Source organism: Haemorhous mexicanus, chromosome 1 (assembly GCF_027477595.1).
Source record: "Haemorhous mexicanus isolate bHaeMex1 chromosome 1, bHaeMex1.pri, whole genome shotgun sequence".
NCBI classification, from domain to species: Eukaryota; Metazoa; Chordata; class Aves; order Passeriformes; family Fringillidae; genus Haemorhous; species Haemorhous mexicanus.
Window position 1 is genome coordinate 3,328,212 of NC_082341.1, and position 27,000 is coordinate 3,355,211.

Here is a 27,000-nt window from a genome sequence, read left to right on the forward strand (position 1 = left end):
TTTGAGCAGCAGGAGTCTGGCACACTCCCTCAGTGTCCCTCATTCCACCTGCCTGTGCCTCTCAGACTGACTTCTGGAGAACAGATAACTCTTCCTCCTCTGAATTTTTTCCAGAACTGATTCTGTGTGTTTCCCAACTTTTCTGGCATGAGGTGGGAGTTAATTTAACCCACCACTCCTGAGAGCTTTTTTTCTAAGACATTTCAAAATTTGTTTTGCATTTTGGGTTATGCCTTTTAGCATAACCTTTTGGCAGAGGACTCAGAGTAGATGGTAGAGCATCATCTCAAATTACCATAACTTTTAAACTCCAAACCTAAGAATATTCCAAATACAAAATTATCACTGTAACAGAACCCAGGAATTCCAGGAAGTAGAGGAATGGCATTTTTCCTGTCCAGCTGAATCCACCTTTATGAATTGAAATACTGAGAGATTTATGGAGCAATTATTTTGTTACTTCTACTCAGAGAATTCATTTGTTATGTGGGCAAACTGCAAAGTGAAATGTCTGTTTAAATGTAAAGTGATGAGCAGGGATCCTATTAATACCTGAAAAATTTCATTTCAGAATTGAGTTACTATAGTTGAAGAGCAAAAAGTACTATTTTAAGAGTCACTCATGCTGATTTATAAAATGTATTTTGAATTACCCACTGGAGTAATATAAGCTATAAAAAAGCACAATGTCTTAACTTCTTTTCAAACAGTGCCCCTAATCCTCTTTCTGTTCTAATATTAGCATGGATGAACCATCTCTGGGGCCTCATAATTTAGACAAGTCTGTCTATGCTACTTTAAAACCCAAATGTAGGCAGAATTTTTAGAGGTTTTTAAAGATGAAGTTGTGCTCTAATTTTTGCCCCTTGGCAGATATTTTTGCTGAGATGGAATAGTCTGCATAACTTCAGAACATTTCTGTGGAAGCTAAAAGAAATCTTGGTTGCTCTGCTCACTGAAAACATTTTGAAAGCCAATAAATCAGTTTTCTGAGATTGAAAAGGCAATATGGAAGTGATGTTTACATTTGCACTGACTTTTCAAAGTCATTAGAGGTTAAAAGGGCCTACAGTCTTCCTCAAAAATATATTGGAAAGCCTTCAGTCCATCATTTTCCATTAAAATCCCTGCTAACTGAGCCCCTGGCTTTGTCTAAATAGTATAGGTCAGAAAGAAGCAAGAAACAGAACAAGAAAAGATAATTTCTATTCCATATACAACTCCCTTTGTCTTGAAGATCCCAAGATCCCAATATTTGGTCCAGTATCCAGTTCTCTGAGCACAGTTCAGTGGCTTTCTTTACTCAGTTTGACTCAGTTTCCTGAAGGTGTAGAAGCATTTGAGACACCAAATAACACATTTGAGATTTCAAATAATGCATTTGAGACTTCTACAGAGGGGTTAAAAATTAATGCAGAGTCTGTACAAGAGGGCTGAGATGCCTTCAAACATCCCAGCCATCTCTGGACTGTGGGTTCCATCTGAGGGCTGTTTTACATCCTTGAGATTAACTGGGGGACTGGGACATCCTTGAAGTTCCCAAGGACTGCAGAAATGAGATAACAAATCAAGTGTACACACTGGCATTAGTCTCCTGCTCAGAATTTCTTTGCCTTTGCAGAGGAAGCTGTTGTGGGGTTGTGTAGGTTATTAAGAACATTAATTAAGAACATTAATGATAATGTGATTTAGAGCATTGGGAACATCTCACAGCCACAGGAGTGATGACACAGGAGTACAGGGGACATGAAACCTTCTGGAGGGGGAGATGGAGGTCAAGCAAAATACATGGCAATAAATGGGACTAAATATCTGTAACTAGGAGGATGAATTTAGACCCTATTCAACAACTGCTGTCTAGAAATCCATGTAGCTGTTTAAATGCACCCTTACCTGTGAGAGAAAAAAAAATCCTTAAGATTCCCAGTCAAATCATTATTTTTTTTTCTCATTTCTTCCTCTGTTAAAATAGAAGCAGCTGCTCGGTCTAAGGTGTGTGCAACATCCTCAGACAGCACATTTATAGAATTTTTTATTCATTCAGAACTATGATCAAAACTAGAATTCTTTAAATAAATTTATTTAATTTTAGTTGGTTTATGGGGAGGAAACATTTCTGTGGTCAGGCTGTATTTAAATTCTGAGAACTTGATGTGAATAATCCCAGAGCTGGTGGATTCATCCAATTTTGGCCAGTTGGTAAATACATGAACATCCAAAAACTGTGAACATTAAAGTTTTGTGGAAAACAACTGCAAAGGAAAGGGGATAAAAATATCCAGATTGGAGAAGTGGTGCTGTATATGTTTTATTTGTAAAAAAAAAAACCCAACTTCAACTGGAGTTTTTACATTCATAGACCTCAAGATAGAAACCACGAGGTACAAACCTGCTTTTCTCATTCTGATAATCACAGAAGTTCTTCCTTTTTTTTTTTTTTTTTCATATATTTATTTTCCTTTTGGTTTTGGTTGGTTGGGTTTGGGTTTTTTTTTGGGGTTTTTTGAGTTTTTGTGGTTTTTTTGTTCATTTCGGTGTTTTTTTCGTTTTTGGTTGGTTGGGTTTGGTTTTGTTTTTTGTTGTTGTTGTTATTTTCTTTTTTTGTCTTTCTCTTGCCAAGGTTACAGGAATCCACCCAGAATGCAAAATATTCCAGCAGGTGGTCAAAGAGGAGGCTCTCTGCTCAGAACACAACGAATCTGCCTCACCTGATCTTAAAGGTAAAGGTCCTGATGGGCAGCCCCTGGCTTGGAATGTCTCACATTACTGAAGTGTCCTTTATTTACCTCCAAAACCCCAAAGAAACTCCCCCAGAAGGTACTGAAGACCCTACTGAAATTGTATTGTTTTGGGAATCATTCCAATCTGGTGAAAATATTCTTTGAGGGGGAAAAAAAGTTAAAGAAAATCCCAAGTTCTTAAAAAAATTACATTTTTACAATTTTAGAGATTATTTGTTTGCTTGTAAAGATTTATTGTGGTGGTGTTCAGAAGTCTACCACGTGATCCAAATTTTGAAAACTAAAATGAACACAAAACAAAGCCTGTAAATTATATTTAGAATGCTGTGTAAGGTGTTCCCTCCTGGGGTTTTGGAGACATGCTTGGAAATAATTCAATATGGAATTTCAAAATGTTCAGACTCTTTCAGAAATTCAGCCATATTTCATTCTGGTCAGCTTTGCTTAGAAAAATGTGAATCCAGGTCAGTGAGATTTTTCAGTTCCATGAATTTTAAGATGTTTGTTCTCTGCAGAGGAATTGTGAGACAAAGATGCATTTGGTTGGGACAGAATTATTGGAGCCACTTGGAAGTCTGCCTTTAGCACCCTGGTGAAAATCAGAGTCCAACCCCACAATATTTCCTTTGTCTTTCATGTTATTCTGCAGAATTTCCAATCACTCCCATGCTTCATGTTCCTCTTCTAGTTTCCTTTTTTATTTTGGTGCTATTTCTCACACACACTTTAAAAAAGTTTTTTTTAAACTCTTGGACTTTAGTTTGATACTTTTGGACTTGAATAAAATCCCAAATAACTCTTGGACACATTTTGCACTTAGAACACACAGTAACCCACCACAAAAATTCTGGTATAAATTAGGCATTTTCAGAAATTATTTGTTACCTGCATTACAGGATGTCATTCCAGGCATCTTCCTCTTCAACACAAAAATAATGACATGGTTTTAGAATCCCCTTTGTAGCAAAAGAAATAAAAATCTCTGAGAGTTCTGCTATACTTTTTAAAAAATCTTCAACCTTGTCCTCTCTGAGCTTCTCAAAGCTCTCCTTTCCACCTTTTATTCTTCAGGTAAGGAAAGACTTTAATGGAAACTCTGTTCTGGTATTTACAGTTTTTCTCAGTATAGTTTGGGATTAAATATTAGAGCTGGAAAAAATTTGCAGTTTTGGCCTGTTGGTAAATATGTGAAAATCCAAAAACTGAGAACATCATTTAAGTTTAATTTAAATTTAATTTATCCCAAGTATTTTATCTGTGGGATGAATCTGCACCAAGATAGGTACAAGTCCATTGCTTCTGTTTCAGTTTTCAGGAACTCAGCAAGACAGAGGGATCACAGCTTGTAGAGTCAAACCTCAGCAGTCCCAGAGAATCTGGGCTGGAATCAGTCTGTGTGGCAGAGATTTTACTCTGAAGCAGTTCCACATTATTCTTGTACAGAGCAGTGTCCAGTGAATGCCCCCAGCAGAACCCAGGGTGAAATTCCTCTCATTTTGGAGCAGATGAGTAAAATAGGTCAAATGAATCAAGTCCTAACTCCACTTTTTTTCCTTCAATGTCTAAAAATTCCTGGATTACTGAACAAGACTTCAACATCCATGGTGTCAACATCCATAGCTACAACTTATACTGCAGTTTTCTTTGTGGAGTCTTGGGTGACTTGGACACCACCAGGCTCTTGAAAACCTTGCATGAAAAGTTCCCTTTCAGCTCCTGCACTCAGCAGTTTCCTTGTTATAAACTGTAGAAGTCACTGGAAATGAATCATTTCTAAGACTTAAGACATACAAGTTCTGTTCCTACACAAGGTCACACAATTAGAATTTTTACCTCCACATTACCAAATAAAATTGATTTTTAGACCCAGCCCCTCAAATCTGCCAAGCTTTTCTAAGAAAAAACCACTTCAGCTGCTAAGTGTAAACGTGGGGGCCACTGCATGTCTAAGTGGGGCTGATATTACCTGGCTTCATTAATTTGACAATTAGCAGCTGAGTTGAGGCTGTAATCATCAGTGAGAGCCAGGTATCTGCAGAGTGTGATTCATCCTGTCCTCAGGAAGAAGGCACCAATATTTGGGATGAATCAGCTCTGGAAGGCTCTGTCTCTTTCTGTTGTTCACAAAAGGAACATAACAGAGATTAGCTGACTTATTTCAGGCAATTAAAATTACAGCTAGTGAATGAGGGCCTCTGTTTTCCCTGGAAAATCGTGTGTACCAGGAATTTCATCCTCCCCAGGGTGATGTGAGGATAATGCTGTGGGAGATTCTCAGGACTATCCTTTTGAAAGTCAGTCAGTAACTTTGCTCAGCTACAGGCAAGTATTGCTTCCACATTTCAACTTGACAACTTCAGATTTGCCTCGTCATCCATCGTAGAGAAGAATCATGGAAGGAAATAACATCTCCCAACCCAAGCCCCTGCTTTATATCCCCCTGATGACTACCTAGAGATTAGTTTTGGTTAAAACCTGATGCTTTTTTTTTTTTTTTTAATTGTTTCAGGCACATTTACATGCTGGCAATTTTTCTGTGCTGCCCTCACACCCACTTGCCAACAGCTTGAAGTCTCAGTGTGATGCAGCTGTGACAGAGCTGTGATTCACTGAAACTTCTGAAAATCCTTTTTAGGGAACTCAGAGCCAGCAGCACACCCTGTGTCATCAGCCAGCAGTCTCTGCTTCAGGGAACCTCATGAATTCCACAGTCAGACCCATTGCCAGTGGTGGTCATTGATTATAATGCTGAGATGTTCTAGTTTGGGATGAATTTAATCCCTTTGGAAATCCATCACAAAAATGCCATTGATTGCCTAAGACTGGGACTTCAGCCCTTATTTCCCTTAAGCCAGGTGAAATTGGTAGATTTTTAAACATGAAATAAAGAGGTTAATGCTGAGTTTTAAGTCTGATGCATTTCAGTTAGGCTCTGTAATGAGGAATCTCAAGGAATGAGAAAGGATTAATGAGAAATCTCAAGTGCTAATCATTATTCAATACTTTTATTTTGGTGGCTTTTGTTTTGACAACAGAAAAGAGCTCCAATTGATTTGACTTTGGGACTGTGTCTGCTTGAATTTCAGGTGCATTCTCTCATGAGATAAGGGGGGGGAAGGTCCAGCTGGAATACCAAGTGTGAGCAAGGATGCATTCAAGGGGAAAAGGAAAACACTCCACTCCTTCATTTGCAGAGCTGCACGTCCTGCTGTGGCTCTTCCTGCATGTGAATGAGTGGGAAAGCCACAGACAGTCTCATTATGGAGGAGCAAATGTATGATGTTCTCTGTGATTTTCTTTTTTTTTTTTTTTTTTACAGGATGTGCCAGAGATTGGGATGGTTTAACCTGCTGGCCCAGAGCCACTTTTGGGGAAGTGGTTAAAATTCCCTGCCCACGATTTTTTGAAGAATTCACCAGTACCCATGGCAAGATTTTTTCCTATTCTTCTTATTCCTATTTGTTTATTTAAATTTTATTTTAAATGAATTCTAGTAGTTGAGGATTCCTTCATATTTTCCTGATTTCCAATGCTCTTATGTCAGTCAGCATTCTGTAATTATCCAGATGCACATCTTGGCTTGGGGTCAGTATTGACACTCTTATGTTTTGTGTTGTGCTCTACTGAATTATTTCATCCCTTTGGTGATGTAAATACAATGGACAAGTGCATCATGCTGCTAAATTTATAAAGGAATATGTCTTAGAATCACTGATTTATAAAACTGTACATTAATTGATATTGGAAAGAACCTCCTGAGGTCAGCCAGAACAATCCTGCAGTCAGAGCAGGACCAAGATTAAAACTTGTATGGAGCTTCCAGCCTGGAAGAGATGGCTCAGGGCTTTGCCCAAAATCCCAAAATATGTTGTGAATATACAATTTGATTTCCTCTGTGAAAGGAATGAATTTGCAGAGTTGATTTCCCATATGAAATGCACAAGTCCCACTGCATCTTGAAATGACTGGGAACATGTCCCTCAATTTTTTTTAAAGGATAGATATGGAGAATATTGTCATTCTTATAGCTAGTCTCTCAGAACATGACTCAGCCTATAAGGCCCTAATTTAGGAATCAATAAGAAATTGTTGCTAGTCATCAACATTTAAAGAACAGCAGCACCAGCACCCCTAATTAATTTTCTGCTGTGTTTTGCCATGGAAGGTTTCCTTCAGAGGAACTGCACACAGGAGGAATATTGGTCAGAGCCATTCCCACCATACACCATTGCCTGTGGCTTTGATGAAGGTTCCAGTAAAGGACCTGAGGATCAGGTGGGAGTTTCATTTCCTGCTTCTGAACATCTCCTGAGTTGCTAGATTCTCCACACATCTGAAAATTACCCATTTTCAGTGCTAAATCCAAAACTTTTAGGTATACTTAGAACTTAATTAACAAATTAGGCTCAACATAAAATAAGTGAGCAGCAGTCAGCACTTTCCTCTTCATCCAAAAGTCTCCTCTTGGTTAACATCATGCTTAGCTCACCTATCCAAACTCAGATTTGGTTCCTTGACAGAGGTGATGAAAATCCTCATCATGCACACATCTCCCAGGGAAGCCCTACCCACCAGTCCTCAGGGTAAAATTCCTTTGGATCCCTCCTATTTGTATTTTTTCCAAATTTTCTTTGAGCCCTAAAAAAAATATTTCTCAACTTTATAGCCTGGTGGCCAACACACACCCTTAGGAGGGAACTCTTGGATGCCTCTGAGTATTTCCCCACTTTATCTCAGGTATTCAGTGGAGAAGGAAGTGAATATTTTTTCTCTCAGAAAAAATCAACATTCATGCTCAATTAAGCTTCAGAATTTCTTTCACATCCACATCTTGATATGATTTAAATTTCCACATTCCTCCTCATCCTACTGGAGTTCATATCTGGACCTCAATGACCTTCTATAAATAAGAATATTTGTACTTTGCACTTTGGGGAAAGAGGAATGCTTTTAAAGCTTAAATGAATGCTTAGAAAATTTAAATAACTGCTGAGAAGCCTTCTAGACAGATGTTGGAAATAGTCTGAACAGTTCAGAGGGATGTAAATTCATAAATTTGGAGCACACATCTCCAGCCCCCACGGGGTTCTCCCACAGGGCTAAACTCACTCTCCAGGTGGCTTTCTCCAAGCAGTCCCTGGATTATGCTAAGCCAGGCATAATTTCTGGCTGGTCTAGGCTAAAATCAGCAAGGAGCTGTATTTATATTTCACAGTGATAGAAGATTTCTGCACAGAGCTGCTGTCTGTGCCCTGCCTGTGTTTAGTTTGTTATTCCAGTCAAATCCACAGTGTTTGCCTACAAAAGGAAGATAAAATCAGCAATCTCTGCTGCACTGAACACATAGGGAAATGAGTGAAAATCTCAATTGTGTCCTAATAGAACCACTTGCTTTGTATTTTGTATGTGCAGTGAGCACTTATGATGTTTTTTGGACTTGGTGTTGTTTCTTAATCCAGCCTACAAAACCAGATAAAATAATTGAAACATTTTATCATTAAATTAAATAACCTCTTTTCTAATTTTCATCTGTGTTTTGAAAATACTGTATAAAAGATCAGGACTATTGCAGAAGCACCAGGATGATTCATATCATGTCAGGGTTACAAGATCTCTTTATGGATCTATTTAAAATTGCTAATTTGTTGTCTCCACCTAGAACTGCAGCCTTTTGGATAAACAGATTTGGGGTCAATTAGAGAACAAAGTGTCCACTGGGTTTATAAGGAAGAAATTTGCCTGGGTTCAGAGAATTTAGTGTCTTGGGATTTTAAATAATTAGGTGATCTTGTAGTGAAGCAGAATAAAATTTGCATAGTTAAAGCCATGGAAACAAGCTTTATTTTTTTTTTTTTTAGGACATAGGATTAGGATTTCTTAATTGAAAACAAGTGAATTACAAAGAATTTACACTGCTACAATACACAGCAAGGAATGAACTGTTTGTCCAGAGAATTAAGGACTGTGAGGTGATTTCCTTGGCTTTTAATTACCTTCACAGCCTGATGTAACTCTCTATCAATGTTTCAGCTTCCTAACCTGCAAATTGAGAGCTTTATTTCTCTTTCAGCTATAGCTGTTTATGAAAATCAATACTTATTGAATTTGGCCCAGGTCTAAAGCAACAGCTTCACAAATCTCCCACAGAACATTTCAGTGCTCCAGAGTTTTGATGTACTGACATGAGGAAAGGTGTTTACATATCAAAGTTAATATTTTCCTGCAGAACATGCTCAGAGGGGTCAGATGAGCCTGTGGAGTGTGAAACTTCTCTTCTGTGTGGGGTTAAGTAAGACTCAAAGGAAAACTTTTAGTAGTGGTGGAAAATCCTGAAACAGATCTCGAGCAGGAAAAACAAAGATTGTGGGACTGAGTAAGGGAAATGTGTCCCAGTGGGAGGAGCACCCCAGGATACATCCAGCACAACCACCTGCATTGGGCTGTGTCTCTTTTCCCCCCCAGAAATCCTATTATTCTGCATTTTGGCGTGTCTACACCGCTGGCTATGCAGCATCCGTGACTTCGCTCATTACAGCTCTAATTGTCTTTGCTGCCTTCAGGTAAATATAAATGGGCTTTTCTCAGCAGGCCTTAAGACAATTTCTCTCAGCTCCTCTTTGCTTTTGTGTTGTGGGTTTTTTTTTTTTATGGTTGTTTTCTAATCATTCCAAAACATAACTCCTTGGATGGTGATGGGTCCTTCCCTGCTCGTGCTGCAGTGTTTCAAATGTTAAAACAATCAAGCTCTGTTAATCTCCTTAATGACACCATACAGTGGAAATGCCCAAACTTTAGATAATTTTGACATTTTTTGATCATTCCTACAGTGCACATCAGGACAGACTCTGCATAAACATTGTCCCATGTCTCAGAACCAGAGTTTCCTAAATTTTGCATTCCCTCTGTGAAAGGCTGTTGCTTTCATAACTGAGAGCTACAAAAAAGAGATTTAATTAAATTTCAATGCCTTATTTGATGATGTTTGTTATTAGGAAGTGGATCTGGGGTTTGGTTGAGGCAGAGCACAGAGCAGCTCCCTGACTGTCACTGTAGGACACAAAAGAACACAGGCACACACTGCTGCTCTCAAGGTGAAGAGAAAAAGGGAAGTTTATTTTCTGACTCCAACATTTATAGATTTCCAAAAGTGACAGTGGATTGGAGGGTGACAGTGCCAGCTCTCCAATGACACTGGACAAACCAACAGTCCATCAAATTTCTCCTCCTCCATAAAAGAATGCAAAACAATGAGTTATTTGCAGAAAGTTCTCTACAAGAATGTAGAGAAAAGTTCTCTACAAGAATGTCAACATCAGAAGGCTTAAAAAATCTTAAAAAAATCAGAGCAACACCTGACTGCAGCGGGTTGGCAGCCTCAAAGGTCATGGCCCTTACAGAGGGACCCAGGAGCACGAGGCTCAGGTGTCCAGACCTTGAGGGAGATTCCTTCAGCTCGAGGCAAAATGTGCACAGGGTGGTCTAGGGAAAGGGAATCACAGGAATATTGGGCTGGAAAAGAGATTTAAGATCAAGTCCAACCACTCACCCAGCACTGCTGAGTCCATCACTAACCCAGGACCCCAAGCACCACAGCTACGTGTATTTTAAATTCCCAGAGAGTTGGGGACTCAACTGATGCCTAAAGAGGCTGACCTGGAACAGAGGCTGGACAGAGTTAAAGGAATAAAGTAGGGATTTATTAAAAGGCCTTCAAAGGATACAGCTTGGGCAGTACAAGAGCCTGGCTATGGCTCTGTCTAAGATGGATGCCAGGTCATGAGTTTTCACACTTTTGTAAGTTTTGGTCCATTTCCATATTGAGGTTGATTGTCCAATTCCAGCCCCAGGTTATGCAGTCCCACACTCCCAGTCTGCTCTCCTCAATTTGCTGTTTGTACTTTAGGCCCAAAGCTGCAGGGGTGTCCTTGGTTCTGGGGCTGGAAAAGGATTGTTTTGTGTGACTGAGCTAACACTTGGTAACACTTCATATGAAGTTCAGAGTTATTTACCAGTGCAGCACAGAATCTGGAAAACATGAAAGCTAAAACTTTAGGCATCACAACCATTTCCCTGGCAGCCTGTGCCAGTATTGACAACCTTTTCCATAAGGACATTTTCCCTAATATCCAACGTCAACCTCCTTTGCCACAACCTGGGGCCTTCTCTTGTCCTGTCCTTGTTACCTGGGGGAAGAGCCCAGCTCCATCTGGCTGTCCCCTCCTGTCAGGAGCTGTGCAGAGCCACAAGGGTCCCCCTGAGCCTCCTTTTCTCCAGGCTGAGCCCCTTCCCAGCTCCCTCAGCTGCTCCTCATCAGATTAATGCAGCTTAGGACAACTGCTCTGGAGCCATCCCCTACCATGTGACTGCCACCAATTCAATCCTTTCTTTGACCCAAAAGGGGCTGAAAAGCCTGATGCAAGCTTGTTTAACAAAAATGTTATTAAAAATAATTAAGAGGTATTGCCATAATTCGGCCTAAGACTCCCACAGTTACTCTCTGCTTCTGGCATCTCCTTTAAATGTGTGGTGATCCAAGGACAATTAGCCTGGTATTTTTATTAGCTGTAAAAGGTAACAGCTTCTCTGCTCCCCCCTGTCTTGCTGCTCTCAAATACTGACAGATCATTTATTGCTTTGCAAGGTGTCTGCAGTCTCGTGTGCTCCTGTTGGACTTTTGATGAGACCCTGAGAAACTTCTCTCAGAGAACAATTTTTATTTTCTCTTTCCATGCCAGAAAATTCCACTGCACACGGAATTACATCCACATGCACCTGTTTGTCTCCTTCATCTTGAGAGCAGTGGCTGTTTTCACCAAAGATGCTGTTTTGTTTGCAGATGAAACTATGGACCACTGCCTCATGTCCACGGTACTGAACCTCCCCTCTCTCTCACCTTGACTCAACATTTAATTCTTCATCTGAAGGCAACAGGGAGATATTTTCATCCTATTTCTCCTATTGCTATAACTGAAATCTTGAAACCAACAATATTATGCAAACCCAAAGACCAAGTGCTAAGGCTGCACTCAGCTTTGATATTTAGGTCTGTGGTCTCTAATAAAGCTCCAACAATTTCTGCCAGTGTAGAATTTAATATGTGAGATAAAAACCCCAATATTTCCCTTTCAAAAACCTAAAATAAAGTTATTTTGAATTACGAAGCCCCAAACTTACAGAAATTTTGTTGTTTCTTCATTCTTGTGTGGCAACATTGAATTCTGCCTACAGTTCTGTAGAAACCAGCCACAACAAGAGTAAACCTAAAAGGTTTTTCTTCCTCTGCACTTCCAGGTTGCTTGTAAGGCTGCTGTGGCCTTCTTCCAATTCAGTATTTTAGCCAATTTCTTCTGGCTTCTCATTGAAGGGATCTACCTGCAAACCCTGCTGCTGCTGACCTTTGTTTCCAACAAGAAGTTTGTGTGGTGGTTCATATTTACTGGCTGGGGTTAGTACTCCCTTCCTCTTTGTGCCCTGCAGTATTTCTGGTTGCATGCAGAACTAGATAAATTCTGTGTTTTGAGGTAAAAGGAGCCTGCCAAAGGTGACACTTTCCTGAGAGAAGTTGCCCTTTCATCCAGTGCTGTTACACCAAGGTCACATCATTGTATTCCCTTTCATATCTCAGTTATTTGCACCTTGGTGATGAATAATCCAGGTCTCAAGAGGATGAGTGATATGGCTGGATAATATCCTAAAAATATCTTGAATTCCTCTACTGACTAAAGAAGTTTGGGTGACTAAGTTGCCATTTGTTTTTAGCAAGCAGAATTTGACAGATTAATCTTTAACCATGTGAGCCCAGGCCTAGGAATCAAACAGTTCTATTTTTCTTTTATTTTCAGAGATGTGACTTTAAGGAATCTTTTGAGGTGATACAGCAATTGAAGTTATCTCTGATACTCAAAATAGGAATGTGAAATAAATAGGATTTCTTTCACTGCTCAGAATTGTTGATTGTGACTCTCAGATATTCCCATGTCTCACCTTGGCTGGTTTAAGATGCAGGCACCCAAACTGAGTAGTTACAATGACATTTTTTGACTTAGAAGTGAAATCCAAATTACCCTGAATAAATATTAATTTATCCTTCACCTTTAGATTTTTAGACTTTATTTAATGTAATTAAATTTTTTTTGGAGCTATTCCAAATAGGGTTGTCTGACAGTTGACTCTCAGCCCTTGATTAATCATGGCCAACTTGAGATAAGAAAGCAAACAACTCAATTAATAATGTGGTAATCCTCATCTCCTTCTGCAATCAGTGGAAGGTAAGAGATACCTCAGGGATAGCTCTCATCTTAGGTGATGTGGAGGGAAATATTTATTTTCATTAATTAAAAAGCCAACTTGAATTTAACAAGGTCCCAGCTTAAAGGAGTTGAGCAAAGGGCAAAAATTTGGAAGGACAAATTCTGAGCCCCTCCCACACATCTCAAATGATACTTAGAAAGAAATTCCCTATATTTCTGTAGAATAATCAGTGAAAATGTCATCTATTTCACACTAGAGTCCCTTTTGTGGCAGCTTTGCAAGTCACTTAGTCTTTGGAAATTCAATTCCTCAGGAGGAGAGAAAAAGCAATTTCTGCTTTATAGGCCTTAAAAAATCCCAGTCAAAAATGTAGGACAGAAGGATAAGCAGGATAAAGCAAGGCTAGAAATCACTGGATTCAGATAAATTTTCATGGAATTCTTATCATTTGATTGGTCTGGGGTGATTAGAGTCTTTAGGACAAAATTATGAAGTTTTCCAGCTGCTGTAAAAAGGGTGTTTGTTGGCCAATCCAAGATAAAAGAGCCCCAGCTAAATAAATGCCTACTCCAGCTTAAAAAGTGTTGCAATTCCTATCCCAACCTTCAGGTAATTATTTACATTTATTTCTGAAAATGTTTCACAACATCCCCTATTCTCCTTTGTTATGATTTCATTCTCCTGCCCTTTTATTCCTTTCTTTTTTTTTTCTTTTCCCTGAACTGCAAATTAAATTCTTCCATAAAATTATTGAAAATTGTCTGACCCACAAATTGACCTTTAATCCAACCTGCTGCACTGTGAACCTGTGGTGGTGCTCACAGGGGTCCCAGGAGGAGGGAAGAGATGAGAATCTTGAGTCCATGTTTCAATAGGCTGATTTGTTCTTTTATGATAGATATTGTATTAAAAGAAAATTATATACTAAAACTATACTAAAAGAATGGAGAGGAGAGGAATGGAATGATAAAATCTTGTGACTGCTCACAGCTTTGACACTGGTGGCTGTCACTGGTCATCAAGTAGAAACAATTCACATGAGACCAATCACAGATGCACCTGCTGCATTCCACAGCAGCAGATCATTATTGTTTACATTTTGTTTCTGAGGCCTCTCAGCTTCTCAGGAGAAAATATCCTAGCAAAAGGATTTTTCAGAAAATATGTCCATGAACCTATTGGCATAAAGATTCCATGGGACAGGATTTTCAAACCAATTCTTGTGTTCCTGTTGGTTTGCTCAGGAGCTCCCACTGCTGTGATGTTTGCTTGGGTCCTCACAAGAATCCATCAACAGAACACTGGGTAAGTCAGAGCTGGCATAAGGAACACAAAAAATCCTGTTTTTTACAGTGTTCTGTTTTTCTGAAGGGGAAAAAAAAGATGTGTACAGAAAAAGGTAAGGGGAAAAGATATTAACATTAACATATATTAATATCATGAATCAAAATTGTACCTTTAATTTTTACAGCTTGTACATAAGTGAAAAAATACTTTAAGTCTTGTGATTTTTATGTCCATACGTGGGGTAAAAAAATCTGATAATATCATATTAACTATCGAAATTTCTTTTAAGTTCCCTAATGCCCAGTCCTTGAAATAATTGTATTTCAAGAAAATTGCTGTTTCTGTATAAATTCAACCATGAATAACTAACCATAATCTCCTCAAATGAGAACTTCCCAAACAATCAGCATTGTCTTCAGTAGTTTCTTCTTTTGTTTCCAGTCAATTATTTTGTTTTATTTTTATCTGTATCTTTTAACATGAGCCACAGATAGAAATATTATTTGCTGTAAGCTATCCTGAAGGATTTCAGATCATTTCACATCAGCTGGAAAAGATTCTATTTTATACCCACCTGCTCAAAACTGAGGAGAGTTGAATAAGAAGTTGACTTGAGAGTGGTAAGAAGAGCAGGAAAGAAGCTTAAAAATACAAATGTGGCTTTTTTTACTTTGCTTTGGTTCTTCAATCTGTGATTCTTGATGATTAAATTTTCTTTAGATTAGACCACAGGGAAAGCAGGGACATTTAGGCAGAGCTATAAACTTAGTGTCCACCACTCTCCTTTCCTGTGGCAGAAGTGCTTTTGTGTGTTATGGGAAGCTCCCAGGGTGCAGATAAAAAACCTGGTTTTGTTTGTTGTTCCAGATGTTGGGATGATGATGAAAATGGAGTGGTGTTATGGATCATCAAAGGCCCCATCCTGCTGACTGTATTAGTAAGGTTTTTCATTTTCCCTCGAGTTTCTGCATATAGATAATTTTATCTAGTGTGCTTTTAAAATGAGTTCTTATGATTGTAACTTAAGACAAAAACATCTCCCTTATCCACAGATTTATACCACCTGAATTTAGGGAGGGAGCAATCTGGTTTTTAGGTCTGTATCTGGTATGATCCCTGTCATAAACAATGAGGAGAACAGGGGGAACATTTTTAGACCATTTAAAATCTAAATTTAAAGTTCTGACCAGAAGTACAAGGCATTAATATCAGACATAAAATGATATTAAGATGTATTGGTCTACAATAATTCAACATAACTTTCCCCATATTTTATGTACAACTCTATATTGGTGGGAAATATAATTATTATTTGTAAAGCTCTTGATCTGAGCTGAGAAGGGAGGCGCATTGGTTTATAGCAGTGCAGCTCCTAAAAGTGGGGATTTTTAGTTATTTGTACCAAAGGAAGGCATGTCCTGGATTGCAGTAAATTTACAGATTTTGTCTTGTCTTTACAGATTAACTTTATTATATTCATTAATGTGATCAGGATTCTAGTCCATAAGCTGAAATCCCAGGAGGGAGGAGGGAGCCATTCAAGCCACTTTGTGTAAGTATTTCTGGGTCTCTTAGGACTGACCTAAGTGCTGCAAGGAATTTTTTATGGGTGGGAGAACAGAATGTTCTACTCCTCTTCTAATAGAAAGAGAAGAAATGACAATGTGAACTTTCTTTTTCAGCCCAAATATCACATGTCATTTTTATTTCAGAGCAAAAAGGGTGGGGTGCATATGTCAGGGACAAAGAGAAAAGTAAAATAATAAAGTGTGAAACTTCAAAAGCTTGAAAGTGTAAACAGTAAATGTTAGGTGATTAATCCAGCTCACTCCCAATCCTTTCCACACAAATGGCCACATAGAGAAAGATGCAGTAACAGGATAAATTCTCTGCAGTAACAGGATAAATTAAATAGACAAAAAAGAAAATAAAATGCATATAAATAAAATAAAATAGATAGAAATAAATAAAGATGTAGTAACAGGACTAAGCCTGGTCCTGGCTGTTTACAAACCCCTCACAATCATTGGGGATCCCATCAGAGCACTCACAGAACCTTTCCACTTCTCCAAATTTCTTCATCCAAGTGAATGCAGCTGCCTCCATTTGGAGCTGTTCTCTGAATTTCAAATGTCCCAACATACAATTGCTGTCACTCATTCCCTGTTTCTAACAGTGCATTGTTCTTTAATTCTTCTTTTCCAGGAGGCTTGCAAAGTCCACGTTGCTGTTGATCCCCCTCTTCGGGGTGCACTACATTGTGTTTGCATTTTTCCCAGAGAGCACTGGGCTGGAGGCTCGGCTCTACATCGAGCTGGGCCTGGGCTCATTTCAGGTAAGAGGGAACCCAATTTAACAGCCCTGAGAGCTGTTTGGTCTGTACAACCCTGTGGTGGTGTTTGAGGGAAGAGATGAGAATCTTGACTCCATGTTTCAGAAGGCTGGTTTATTATTTTATGATATATATTATATTAAAAGGAAATGATATACTAAAACTATACTAAAGAAAGGGAGAGGAGACATCAGAAAGCTCGAAAGAATGAATAATAAAAACTTGTGGCTGAACAGAGTTTGACACAGCTGGACTGGGATTGGTCTTCAAGTAAAAACAATTTCACATGCTGGGTAAACAGTTCTCCAAATCCCATTCCAGAGAGCAAAACATGGAGAAGCTGAAGCTTCCCAGCTTCCCAGGAGAACAAATCCTGGCAAAAGGATTTTGCATAAAATATGTCAGTGACACCACCCCACTTCAGGCTGGTTATTAGAGTAGGATTTATTAATGCATCCAAATTCAATGCACACATCCCATCTCACTCCTTCAGGAGCTCCTCTGTTCCTTGCTCCCTTATTATTTGAAATCTCTGGGTGAGACTTCGTATGAATAATCACAAAAGAAATAAAATATCTATGTTTATGGAATAACAATGAACACCTTGAAGACCAGTCTGTGGGTTAAGGTGAACTGATTGAAAATGATTTCACATGTAACAATGGTAAGAGGAGTGGTAAATAGGAGTACATAACCACCTGCTCTGCCCTCACCCTTTAGGTGTAGTGAGACATGTTAATATCTCATTGTTTATTTTGCTGTTCCCCTACTCAGAACACGGATTTGAGAGGGTCAGGGCCTGTGTGTGGTACATTTTGTACTGAAGAGCTGATTTCTTTTCCCATCCCCTTTCCCCTGTGCCCCACCACAACTTGTCCACATTGACATGTGTTGCAAAGGATCCCTCTTCCATGCTTGCCTTATCTGAGGGAGAATTTGTTAGTAGGTACAGTGAACAGCAAGTTAATCTTTTCTCTCTCTGTACAAGGGCAATAATAAATATAAAATGTCACCACTCCACTGAGAAATTTAATTCTATTATGAAAACTCAATAAATAGTGTCACACTGCCTGAACTCCAATAGAAAACTGGGAAATATGCATTCTTTGTTGTCTTGCACACACTGGGAATGAAACTCGATGTCTGTTATTGATTCCAGATGTTAAATCCATGTTTTTTCTCCCCCTACCCTCCCTGTCCTAGGGTTTTGTTGTTGCTCTCCTGTATTGCTTCTCAAATGCAGAGGTGAGTAGCAAGTACATGAGATGATCAAAACCTTTAAAACTCACAGTTCCCTCTTGTTTTTTAATTTCTTTTCCTATTTTCAGAACAGATCTGTCTTTGAGCTGCTCCTGAAACCATGACATCCCCATATCTTTTTTTGTCCCTTGGTAGCTTTGTTGACTTTATTTGTATTCATACAGTTCTGGCAGGAGGACACAAAATAAACTTTGAAGCAATGACCCTTTAAAAAATGGTTGCTGAATTTCCTGTCAGGGGGCTTTTCTCCTGATTTATGTTTGATACGGAAAGCTTGAAGTTCTCCTCACTTTCTCTAGGTTTATTCTCTCCTGGTGACTTCTTCATTTCCCCCTTCCCTTTCTTTGACCCTTTTTCCTTTCTCCTTTCCTCTTTCTTTTTCCCTTTCCCCCTTTTCTTCCCTTTCCCCCTTTTCTTCCCTTTCCCCCTTTTCTTCCCTTTCCCCCTTTTCTTCCCTTTCCCCCTTTTCTTCCCTTTCCCCCTTTTCTTCCCTTTCCCCCTTTTCTTCCCTTTCCCCCTTTTCTTCCCTTTCCCCCTTTTCTTCCCTTTCCCCCTTTTCTTCCCTTTCCCCCTTTTCTTCCCTTTCCCCCTTTTCTTCCCTGTCCCCCTTTTCTTCCCTGTCCCCCTTTTCTTCCCTGTCCCCCTTTTTTCCCCTTTCCCCCTTTTTTCCCCTTTCCCCCTTTTTTTCCCTTTCCCCCTTTTTTTCCCTTTCCCCCTTTTTTTCCCTTTCCCCCTTTTTTTCCCTTTCCCCCTTTTTTTCCCTTTCCCCCTTTTTTTCCCTTTCCCCCTTTTTTTCCCTTTCCCCCTTTTTTTCCCTTTCCCCCTTTTTTTCCCTTTCCCCCTTTTTTTCCCTTTCCCCCTTTTTTTCCCTTTCCCCCTTTTTTTCCCTTTCCCCCTTTTTTTCCCTTTCCCCCTTTTTTTCCCTTTCCCCCTTTTTTTCCCTTTCCCCCTTTTTTTCCCTTTCCCCCTTTTTTTCCCTTTCCCCCTTTTTTTCCCTTTCCCCCTTTTTTTCCCTTTCCCCCTTTTTTTCCCTTTCCCCCTTTTTTTCCCTTTCCCCCTTTTTTTCCCTTTCCCCCTTTTTTTCCCTTTCCCCCTTTTTTTCCCTTTCCCCCTTTTTTTCCCTTTCCCCCTTTTTTTCCTTTCCCCCTTTTTTTCCCTTTCCCCCTTTTTTTCCCTTTCCCCCTTTTTTTCCCTTTCCCCCTTTTCTTCCCTTTCCCCCTTTTCTTCCCTTTCCCCCTTTTCTTCCCTTTCCCCCTTTTCTTCCCTTTCCCCCTTTTTTTCCCTTTCCCCCTTTTTTTCCCTTTCCCCCTTTTTTTCCCTTTCCCCCTTTTTTTCCCTTTCCCCCTTTTTTTCCCTTTCCCCCTTTTTTTCCCTTTCCCCCTTTTTTTCCCTTTCCCCCTTTTTTTCCCTGTCCCCCTTTTTTTCCCTGTCCCCCTTTTTTTCCCTGTCCCCCTTTTTTTCCCTGTCCCCCTTTTTTTTCCCTGTCCCCCTTTTTTTTCCCTGTCCCCCTTTTTTTTCCCTGTCCCCCTTTTTTTTCCCTGTCCCCCTTTTTTTTCCCTGTCCCCCTTTTTTTTCCCTTTCCCCCTTTTTTTTCCCTTTCCCCCTTTTTTTTCCCTTTCCCCCTTTTTTTCCCTTTCCCCCTTTTTTTTCCCTTTCCCCTTTTTTTTTCCCTTTCCCCCCTTTTTTCCCTTTCCCCCCTTTTTTCCCTTTCCCCCTTTTTTTCCCTTTCCCTCTTTTTTTCCCTTTCCCCCTTTTCCCTTTCCCCCTTTTATTTCCCTTTTTCCTTTCCCAGATCTGCTCATGTAATCAAGACTTTGTTCAAACACTTTCTTTCCTGTTTTTATAACATTGGTAGAATTTGGCTAAACTCCCTGCAGTAGAATGTAGTGACCCTATCATTTAAAAACCTCCCTGAACTGGCTGGCACTTCCCCCCAAAAGAGCAGAACAAATCAAAACTGATGAGAAAACATACAACTGCATCTCATCCTCAGAAAAGTGAATAAATTAGTTGAGAACGACACACTAATGGTTCTCAGTCTCTGCAGTGGCTTAAACTTGGACAATCCTCATAGAACATGGAATAATTAATGTTGGAAAAGCCCTCCAAGATTGTCAAGTCCCAGCTGTGCCCAGTGCCCACCCTGTCCCCAGCCCAGAGCACTGAGTGGCCCCTCCAGACCTTCCTTGAACTCCCCCAGGGATGGGCACTCCAAAGCTCCCTGGGCAGCCCCTGCCAAGGCCTGAGCACCCTCTCCATGGGGAAATTCCTGCTGGTGTCCAGCTGATCCTCCCCTGGAACAACTTGAGGCTGTTCCCCCTCCTCCTGTCCCTGTTCCCTGGGAGAAGAGGCCAGCTCCCACCTACAACCTCATCTCAGGGAGTTGTGGAGACCAAGAAGGTCCCCCCTGAGCCTCCTTTTCTGCAGGCTGAGCCCCTCAGCTGCTCCTCACAGGATTTCCTCTCCAATCCCTCCATTGCCCTTCACTGGACACACTCCAGCACCTCACAATGGCTAAAAGGAGGTGCAAGGTGCAAGTAACCCAACCTATGAGTAGCTACCTATGAGTAATTCCTAAACTGTGTTTGTTACTTAGGAAAACAATTTATAATGGCCATTCTGAGAGAGTGCCTTCAAGACTTAGCTGGGAATAAAGAGAGCTCTACTTCCAACCTGCCTTCTGTATCACAGCCTCCTTGCCAGCAGCCTTTTAATTGCTTCCACAGCCTTTTAATAGCTTGCACATTGTACCTCACAACACAGAAATGCAGCAGGTGTTAAAAACAGGACAGGCAGAGCCTGATCTCTGGCCCCAAGATGAAGCTGGGTTGGCTTTTTTCCACATTTCTCAGGGATAACTGCTCCTGGAGCAGCTTGGCCACTCATTACCACTTGGCAGTGCATCTGTTGTGGCTCCTTGCAATCATAGAAACTAATTATTATTTTCTCTGTGTGTGTGTTTCTTCAGTTTTGAGTGTCTGTGACAATGTGAGAGACTGTGCTGCTTCCAGGGGAGGTGTTGTGAGTAAGGATGAAACTGAGGAGTGCTGGAGGGCCTTGAGTTTGCTGGGATAGAGCTGGAATATTGGATTGGTGGAGGAAATGAACTGGAATTGTATTCTTTCACCACTTGGTAGCTACAAACTCACAACATTCATACATTTTCAGTATCTGCACACAACATGTCACAGTAGATCAACATTTCATGAATATTCAATAATGATGAGTAAATACTTCCATCTTCAAGGTTTTTGTTTTCTTATCTTTGAAAATGATTACGAATAATTCAGTGGATTCCTGTTACTGTCACAGCCTTTAGTCTCCTTTTCTACTTCAACAGGACCAACATTTGATCCTGAAACATTCATATTGCTTTACTTCTGACCAGCCTTTTTCCTCCAACAAAACAAAATTGGTTCCAAAAAGCCTTTCACCATGAGCACAAGCCACTCTCAGCATTTTCTGTTCTGAGATCCACTTTGAAGCCTTATAACCTGACAATAAATCATATCAAAAATACAGGGTAGAAATTATGATTTTCAAAAGGCATACTGTGGGATTGCACCCAAACAAAACTTTCAAATGACATTTCTGAAATAGATGACCTTTGATGGCCTCTTATTTATTAGGCTCTTGGAAGATGCAGAGACCCATCCATGAAGTTGTACTCAGGGGTTGTTTTTGTGGTTAACAGGGAAAATTAAGGCAGAATAGGGGCCACCAAAATGAAAATATTGCCAGTGACCTGCCCTGATGGCCAAATGTACTTCTGCATGCCATCCTCTGATTTTTTGAAATTAAATCTGTTTCTTTTCAAAAGGAATAAGGACAGAGTTCAAGTCCTTCTAAAAATGTGTTAAGGCTTAATCCTGGCTTATCTAGGCTAAGTACTCAGGCAGACTTTTGGGCATATCCAGTGTTCATTAAGCCTTAATTTTCTCTTTGTCTGTAACTTCCTGTAGGTTCAAACTGAGCTGAAGAAGCAGCTGTGCAGGTGGCAGTACCAGGAGTACCTGACCTTCAGCCACAAGCACGGGGCTTTGTCCAGAGAAACCAGCCCAGTCAACTATGTCACTCAGCTCTCCCTGCTGGACAAAATCAGCCCCAAAAGGAGAACCTCTGTGCTCCAGGATGGTGCCACCACTGTCTGAGGGGCTCCAGCAGGACCAGTTGGTGGGACTCTGCAATGGGTGGCCAGCTGGGTCCTTTGTGGCTTTCCATAGCATCAGGAGCTCTCACCCCAAATAATAAAGGGATGGGACTATTTTTGGGCTAAAAATTATTTATTGTTCAGATAAACAGCAGTCTCAGAGGCTGTGAGATTTTAAAGAAGCAAGAAGGTTTCCATAGCTCAAAGTAGTCACAAGTTCTTTGTTACAAGGCAATATAGAACTTTCTAACCCAATAGAGAGTTGTTGCAAGGTTTATTTTGGTTTTCTAACCCATCAGCTTTACTTAGTTTTGCTGCATTGCAGATACTTTTATCCAATGGGTTTCTGTCACACTTACACACATCAGCTTCTGTTATAACTTCTAAACTCAGCTCACTCCATACAGCCCCACCACTGCATTAAAACCCCTTCACCATCTTATCAATAGTTTTTTACTTAAGGCATATTCCTACTTACAACTACAGAAACAAAAGTTGATGATTTTTCTACTTAATGCCTGTATGCTTTATTTTTCCATCAATCCAAGTTCCTTCCAAGGCTGCAGATCAAACCCTCCTGGCTCTGTGGAAGTTTCTGTCTTTCCATTTCCCACAAGGAGCCTTCTGTAAATTCCCTGTCCTGAACAGGAGCTGCTTTTCTCACCTGGCAAAGGTCTGCATCACAACCCTGGTTCTCTCTCTCCTGAAGCATAAAACAGCCTTGTTCTGTTGTGAAAAGCCAGACTTTGAGCTAGAGTGAATCGACAGATTAGCAAACAAACAAACAAAAAAACCCCAAAACACAAAACAAAAAACCAACCAACCAACCAAAATAAAAAAAATAAAAAAAAAAAAAAACCAAAAACCCAAAACCTAAACCATTAACTCCTTCCAGACCCAGGCCCAGAATGCTTGTCATATCTTTGTTAGCATTTCCCAAAATTTCCAGTTTGTAAGACCACGACTCCTAACCATCATTTGAAAGGGTTATTTGCTGGCCAAGCTTTGTCATAATGATTTCTGATGTTTTACTACTTGTTTTGAGATGTCTTGAGACAATCTAATGGAAATTAAAAACAAAAACCTGACAAGCACTTATCTATAGAACAGTAATCTGCTTTAAAAGGAAACACAAAGGGTCTTCAGTGAACACAAAAAAGTGACACAAAACACGTGCTTGATTTTTTTTTTTTCTTCTAAGCCTGTTGAACAGAGATTAAATTAGGTCAGAAGATCCCAAATCCTTTCTGGTCCAAAAAAAAAAAAAAAAAATATGGAGCAGCCAAATATTAGGCAGAAGATGTGGGAAGGAATAAATCAAAGCAAACCCAGTGCCAGGTGCCAGCTGGGCTGCCTTGTGCTCAGAGTGACTTACAGACCCAATCTTAGTGCCCAGATGTTTTTTTTTGTGGGAGAAACTTTCAACACCTTGCAGATGAATCAGTGAGACACCCAAATAAAGGGTAATTCTGTGCTTTTTGACTTTTTGAAGTCTCAGTTCCATCCAGCATTTCTCAGCTCGTTGTCACCACCCCCAGTGAAGTGACAGAACTGAAGAAGGGATGATCTGCTCATTGCAGCCCCAAAGCACAAAGAAATGCAAGAGGCTCCTGACAGCATGATTGCAGATGTTCAAAATGCAGGACTGGAAGTCTCTGCACCAAAAGTCTAAGACATTTCACCATGAATGTACTTGGGATGGAGAATCACAGAGCAAACAATTAGACCACAGAATATACAACTCAGAACCAATGTCAGCAATTTACAGGGTTTACAGCAGCTTTTAGGAGAAGTCAGTTGGATCAGGCCAATTTTGGGGATCGCCAGTGGTGAACTTGCACCACTTTCCAACCTATTGAGAGGAGACTGCAACATTAAGTCTCCCAAACCTGAGGCCCAAGAAGCCCTTGAGAAAGTTATTGAGGCCCTTCAACAACGACAAACATTTAATTTTGTGATGTCACAACCATTTCTTCCTGCAATATTAGGAGAAAAACTGCAATTGTATGGTCTCATATTTCAATGGGACACCTCAAAGTGAGATCCCTTGCTGATAGTCAAATGGATTTTCATATCCTACAGATCTCCAAAAACAATTTTTACAGCATTGGAGATGACAGCTCAGGTCATAATCAGAGCCAGAGTGGGATTGCTGACAGTGGCAGGTAAATATTTCAGCTTTGGTTCAGGGTCAGGATGCTCCCCCAGCTGAGAGCCAGAGCTGTGCTTGCACCATTTTTTGGGTGACCTTCCTCTTTCATCAGGACTGAGCTGGACTCCACCTCAACCTCTCCAAAAGCAAAGAAAAGGCACAGGAGGAACATGGGGTGGGTCAAGACAGGAGCATTTCCCAGGAGAAGCTGCATCAGGCTTGGAGAGCACAGCCATCCATTCACTCTCTGAGTTCCAGTATCAATTCAGTTTTAACAAAACCAGTATTCCAATCCCTCAGTTTGCCCTGCTCTTGGTTAATTATTCAGCAAACATTTGACACCAGGAAATCTCTTTGCTGATTTTAAGTGCTTCATCTCTAGTTCTATTAAAGCAGAGATTAATTGTCCAGGCTTCTATAAATATGATTCTAATAAATTATTTATTAATTAGGCATTTAACCCACCTGTCCCAATGACATATGTTTGTTGTAATGAGAAATTTTGTCTATTCTGACCTTCTTATCAACTTTAATTGTAAAAGTAACCTCTGTTCCTGTGCTTTGTTGCTGAGCATAGTAATGAGAATTTGTACACAAAGTGTTTGATGTACATCCCTAAAATTCAAGTGGCAATTACAGCTGTTGTGAGCTTGTAGATTCACTTTATGTCAGTTTGGATATTTCATTTGTACATTTAATTTGTGTCTGTTTGAATATTTCATTTGAGGCTTTATAAAATAAAAGGTTAATAATCCTTAACCCTTAAGGGAGTTAACTCCCTTAAGGGAGTGCTGAAATTTCTCGCAGAAATAATTGATTTGGGCTGTGAAAAGAACCCTGATCCCTTTCTGGTGACACACCTGAGTTCGTGTGGGTGTGTTTATGACTCGGGAATGCTTCAGGCAGGGATATTTTGCTTTTTGGAAAGCCTGGGAAAGCAGCAGCAGCGTCCCAAGCCGTGTTCAGCTGTGCTGTGTGTTCCGTGTGGAGCCACTGCCACCTCCTGGAGCTGGATGTGTGCAGCCACAAAGCCAGGCAGGGCTCCCAAACCTCTCCTGAGTGAGTTTCAAACCACTCCCAAAGGGCAGCTGCAAGAGACAATTAAATTGCATCAGCTGTTTTCTCCTCTTCTAATCCCCTGGTGTCTTTTGCAGTGTTTAACTCTCCAGGAATTATTTTTAAATCCCTTTGCAAACTACATGATGCCCTGAAAAGATCAAAACCTACTTTTTCCAGCTGTTTTTTATGGTGTTGCAGCAAAGACAGTTTGTTAAGGTAACTGAAATTTCTGAGAGTAGATTTCTAACTCTGATAATGTCAGCATGTTTTTTTAGGAAATTTTGATTTATTGGGCTCTAAATGAAAAGAAATCCTTCCAGCAGGCAGCTTTATCTATTTTGCACATTGAGAGCTTCCCTGAGGCTGCCTAACACACCCAGAGCAAAAATTATTTGAGTATCTGAGGAGGATTTGTTCAATTGCAGAAAATACAACTGAATTCAAGGTAGTTACTCCTTGACTAAATGAAGTTTTCCTTATTGAAAGAGTGAATATTTACACAGGACTTGCAGAGTGGCTGAAATACTTTTGGAGGTGCCTTTTCTTTCTCTGCCTAAAAAATACCCAAACAAACAGGCTACAGAAAACATTTAGAAATTAGAGTTTTTGCAGACACACTGTTGTTTTTTTTTTTTTTTAATTTGATTTCTGTGATTAGGGACACACTGACTGGTGCAGCCATTCTGCACACGGTGGCAAGGGGAGACCCATCCTGTGCCCCATTATCCAGCCCTCAAACAAAAAAAGGGCTGAGGCTGCCTCAGCCCATGGTGGAAATCCATGTGAAGGGCATTTACAGTGATTTGAAACATGGCAAAAATGAATATATGTAGATTTGCCCTGTCCTTCTCAATGCCCCACCTGCCCATGGCTCCCTTTGCTCCCAGGTCCTGCCTCAGTGATGCTGTGGGGTGGTGATGTCCAGCCCTGCTGCTCCCTGACACATCTCTGACCTCAATTTCACTAAAGGTCTGTCCATTCTCCCATCAGAGCCCATGGCTCCAAACACCTTTACTTTGGCCCAACAGTGAGTTAAAGATGCAGCCTGTGTGGGGGATTCATGGGGGACAGGCAGAGGTTGATGGTAACTGATGGAGGAAGATGGGGAAAATATCAGAAATAGTTCATCTTTTGTGGAATCTTCTGTTTCAGGAGTTTGAATGTAATTCCCAGAATTCCCAGAATGACCAGGTTGGCAGAGACCTTCAAGACCATCCAGTCCAACCCAGCCCCAACAGCTCAACTCACCCCTGGCACCCAGTGCCACATCCAGGCTTTGTCAAACACACCCAGGGATGGGGACTGCACCACCTCCCTGGGCAGCCATTCCAGAACTTTATCACTCTTTCTGGGAAAAACTTTTTTCCTGATATCCAACCTAAACTTCCCTTGGTGCAGCTTGAGGCTGTGTGCTCTGGTTCTGCTTTAAAAATTTTTACTTGCTGCTTTAAAAATGACCCTGATGATAAAACTTTTCAGGTTTGCTTTGGCTATAAAAGAAAGGAAGCCTTGAAGCACATCTGGTGCTACAGAGACCAATCTACTTCCACTTTTGGCCACTGGCAATGTCTTTGTTTGAGGACAACAGAATTCCTGCTCCTGTTTATGTTCTGTAGGAATGATATTTAGCCCCCTGTGGATCAAACCCAGAGGCACAGGGGTTTTTAGAGAGTGTGTTACATTTGGTTTGGTGATATTGACCCACAGTCCTCCCTGATACTGATGCAGGGAGATAAACACCAGTGGTTTGTGGAGAAGGAACACTGCA

General features: G+C 40.4%; 1 protein-coding gene across 1 annotated transcript in view; it reads left to right on the top strand.

Moving 5' to 3' along the window:
- Positions 1–22,846, top strand: part of LOC132339318 (vasoactive intestinal polypeptide receptor 1-like) — a 30,986-nt gene extending 8,140 nt beyond the window's left edge. Inside the window, exons 2-13 of the mRNA XM_059869520.1 lie at positions 2,621–2,720; positions 6,061–6,168; positions 6,907–7,016; positions 9,204–9,301; positions 11,477–11,609; positions 12,033–12,186; positions 14,237–14,297; positions 15,147–15,216; positions 15,740–15,831; positions 16,485–16,614; positions 17,815–17,856; positions 21,834–22,846. Coding sequence (XP_059725503.1) covers positions 2,621–2,720; positions 6,061–6,168; positions 6,907–7,016; positions 9,204–9,301; positions 11,477–11,609; positions 12,033–12,186; positions 14,237–14,297; positions 15,147–15,216; positions 15,740–15,831; positions 16,485–16,614; positions 17,815–17,856; positions 21,834–22,022 — 1,287 coding nt within the window. The 3' untranslated portion in view covers positions 22,023–22,846. The remainder of the gene's footprint in view (positions 1–2,620; positions 2,721–6,060; positions 6,169–6,906; positions 7,017–9,203; positions 9,302–11,476; positions 11,610–12,032; positions 12,187–14,236; positions 14,298–15,146; positions 15,217–15,739; positions 15,832–16,484; positions 16,615–17,814; positions 17,857–21,833) is intronic.
- Positions 22,847–27,000: the final 4,154 nt, after the last annotated feature.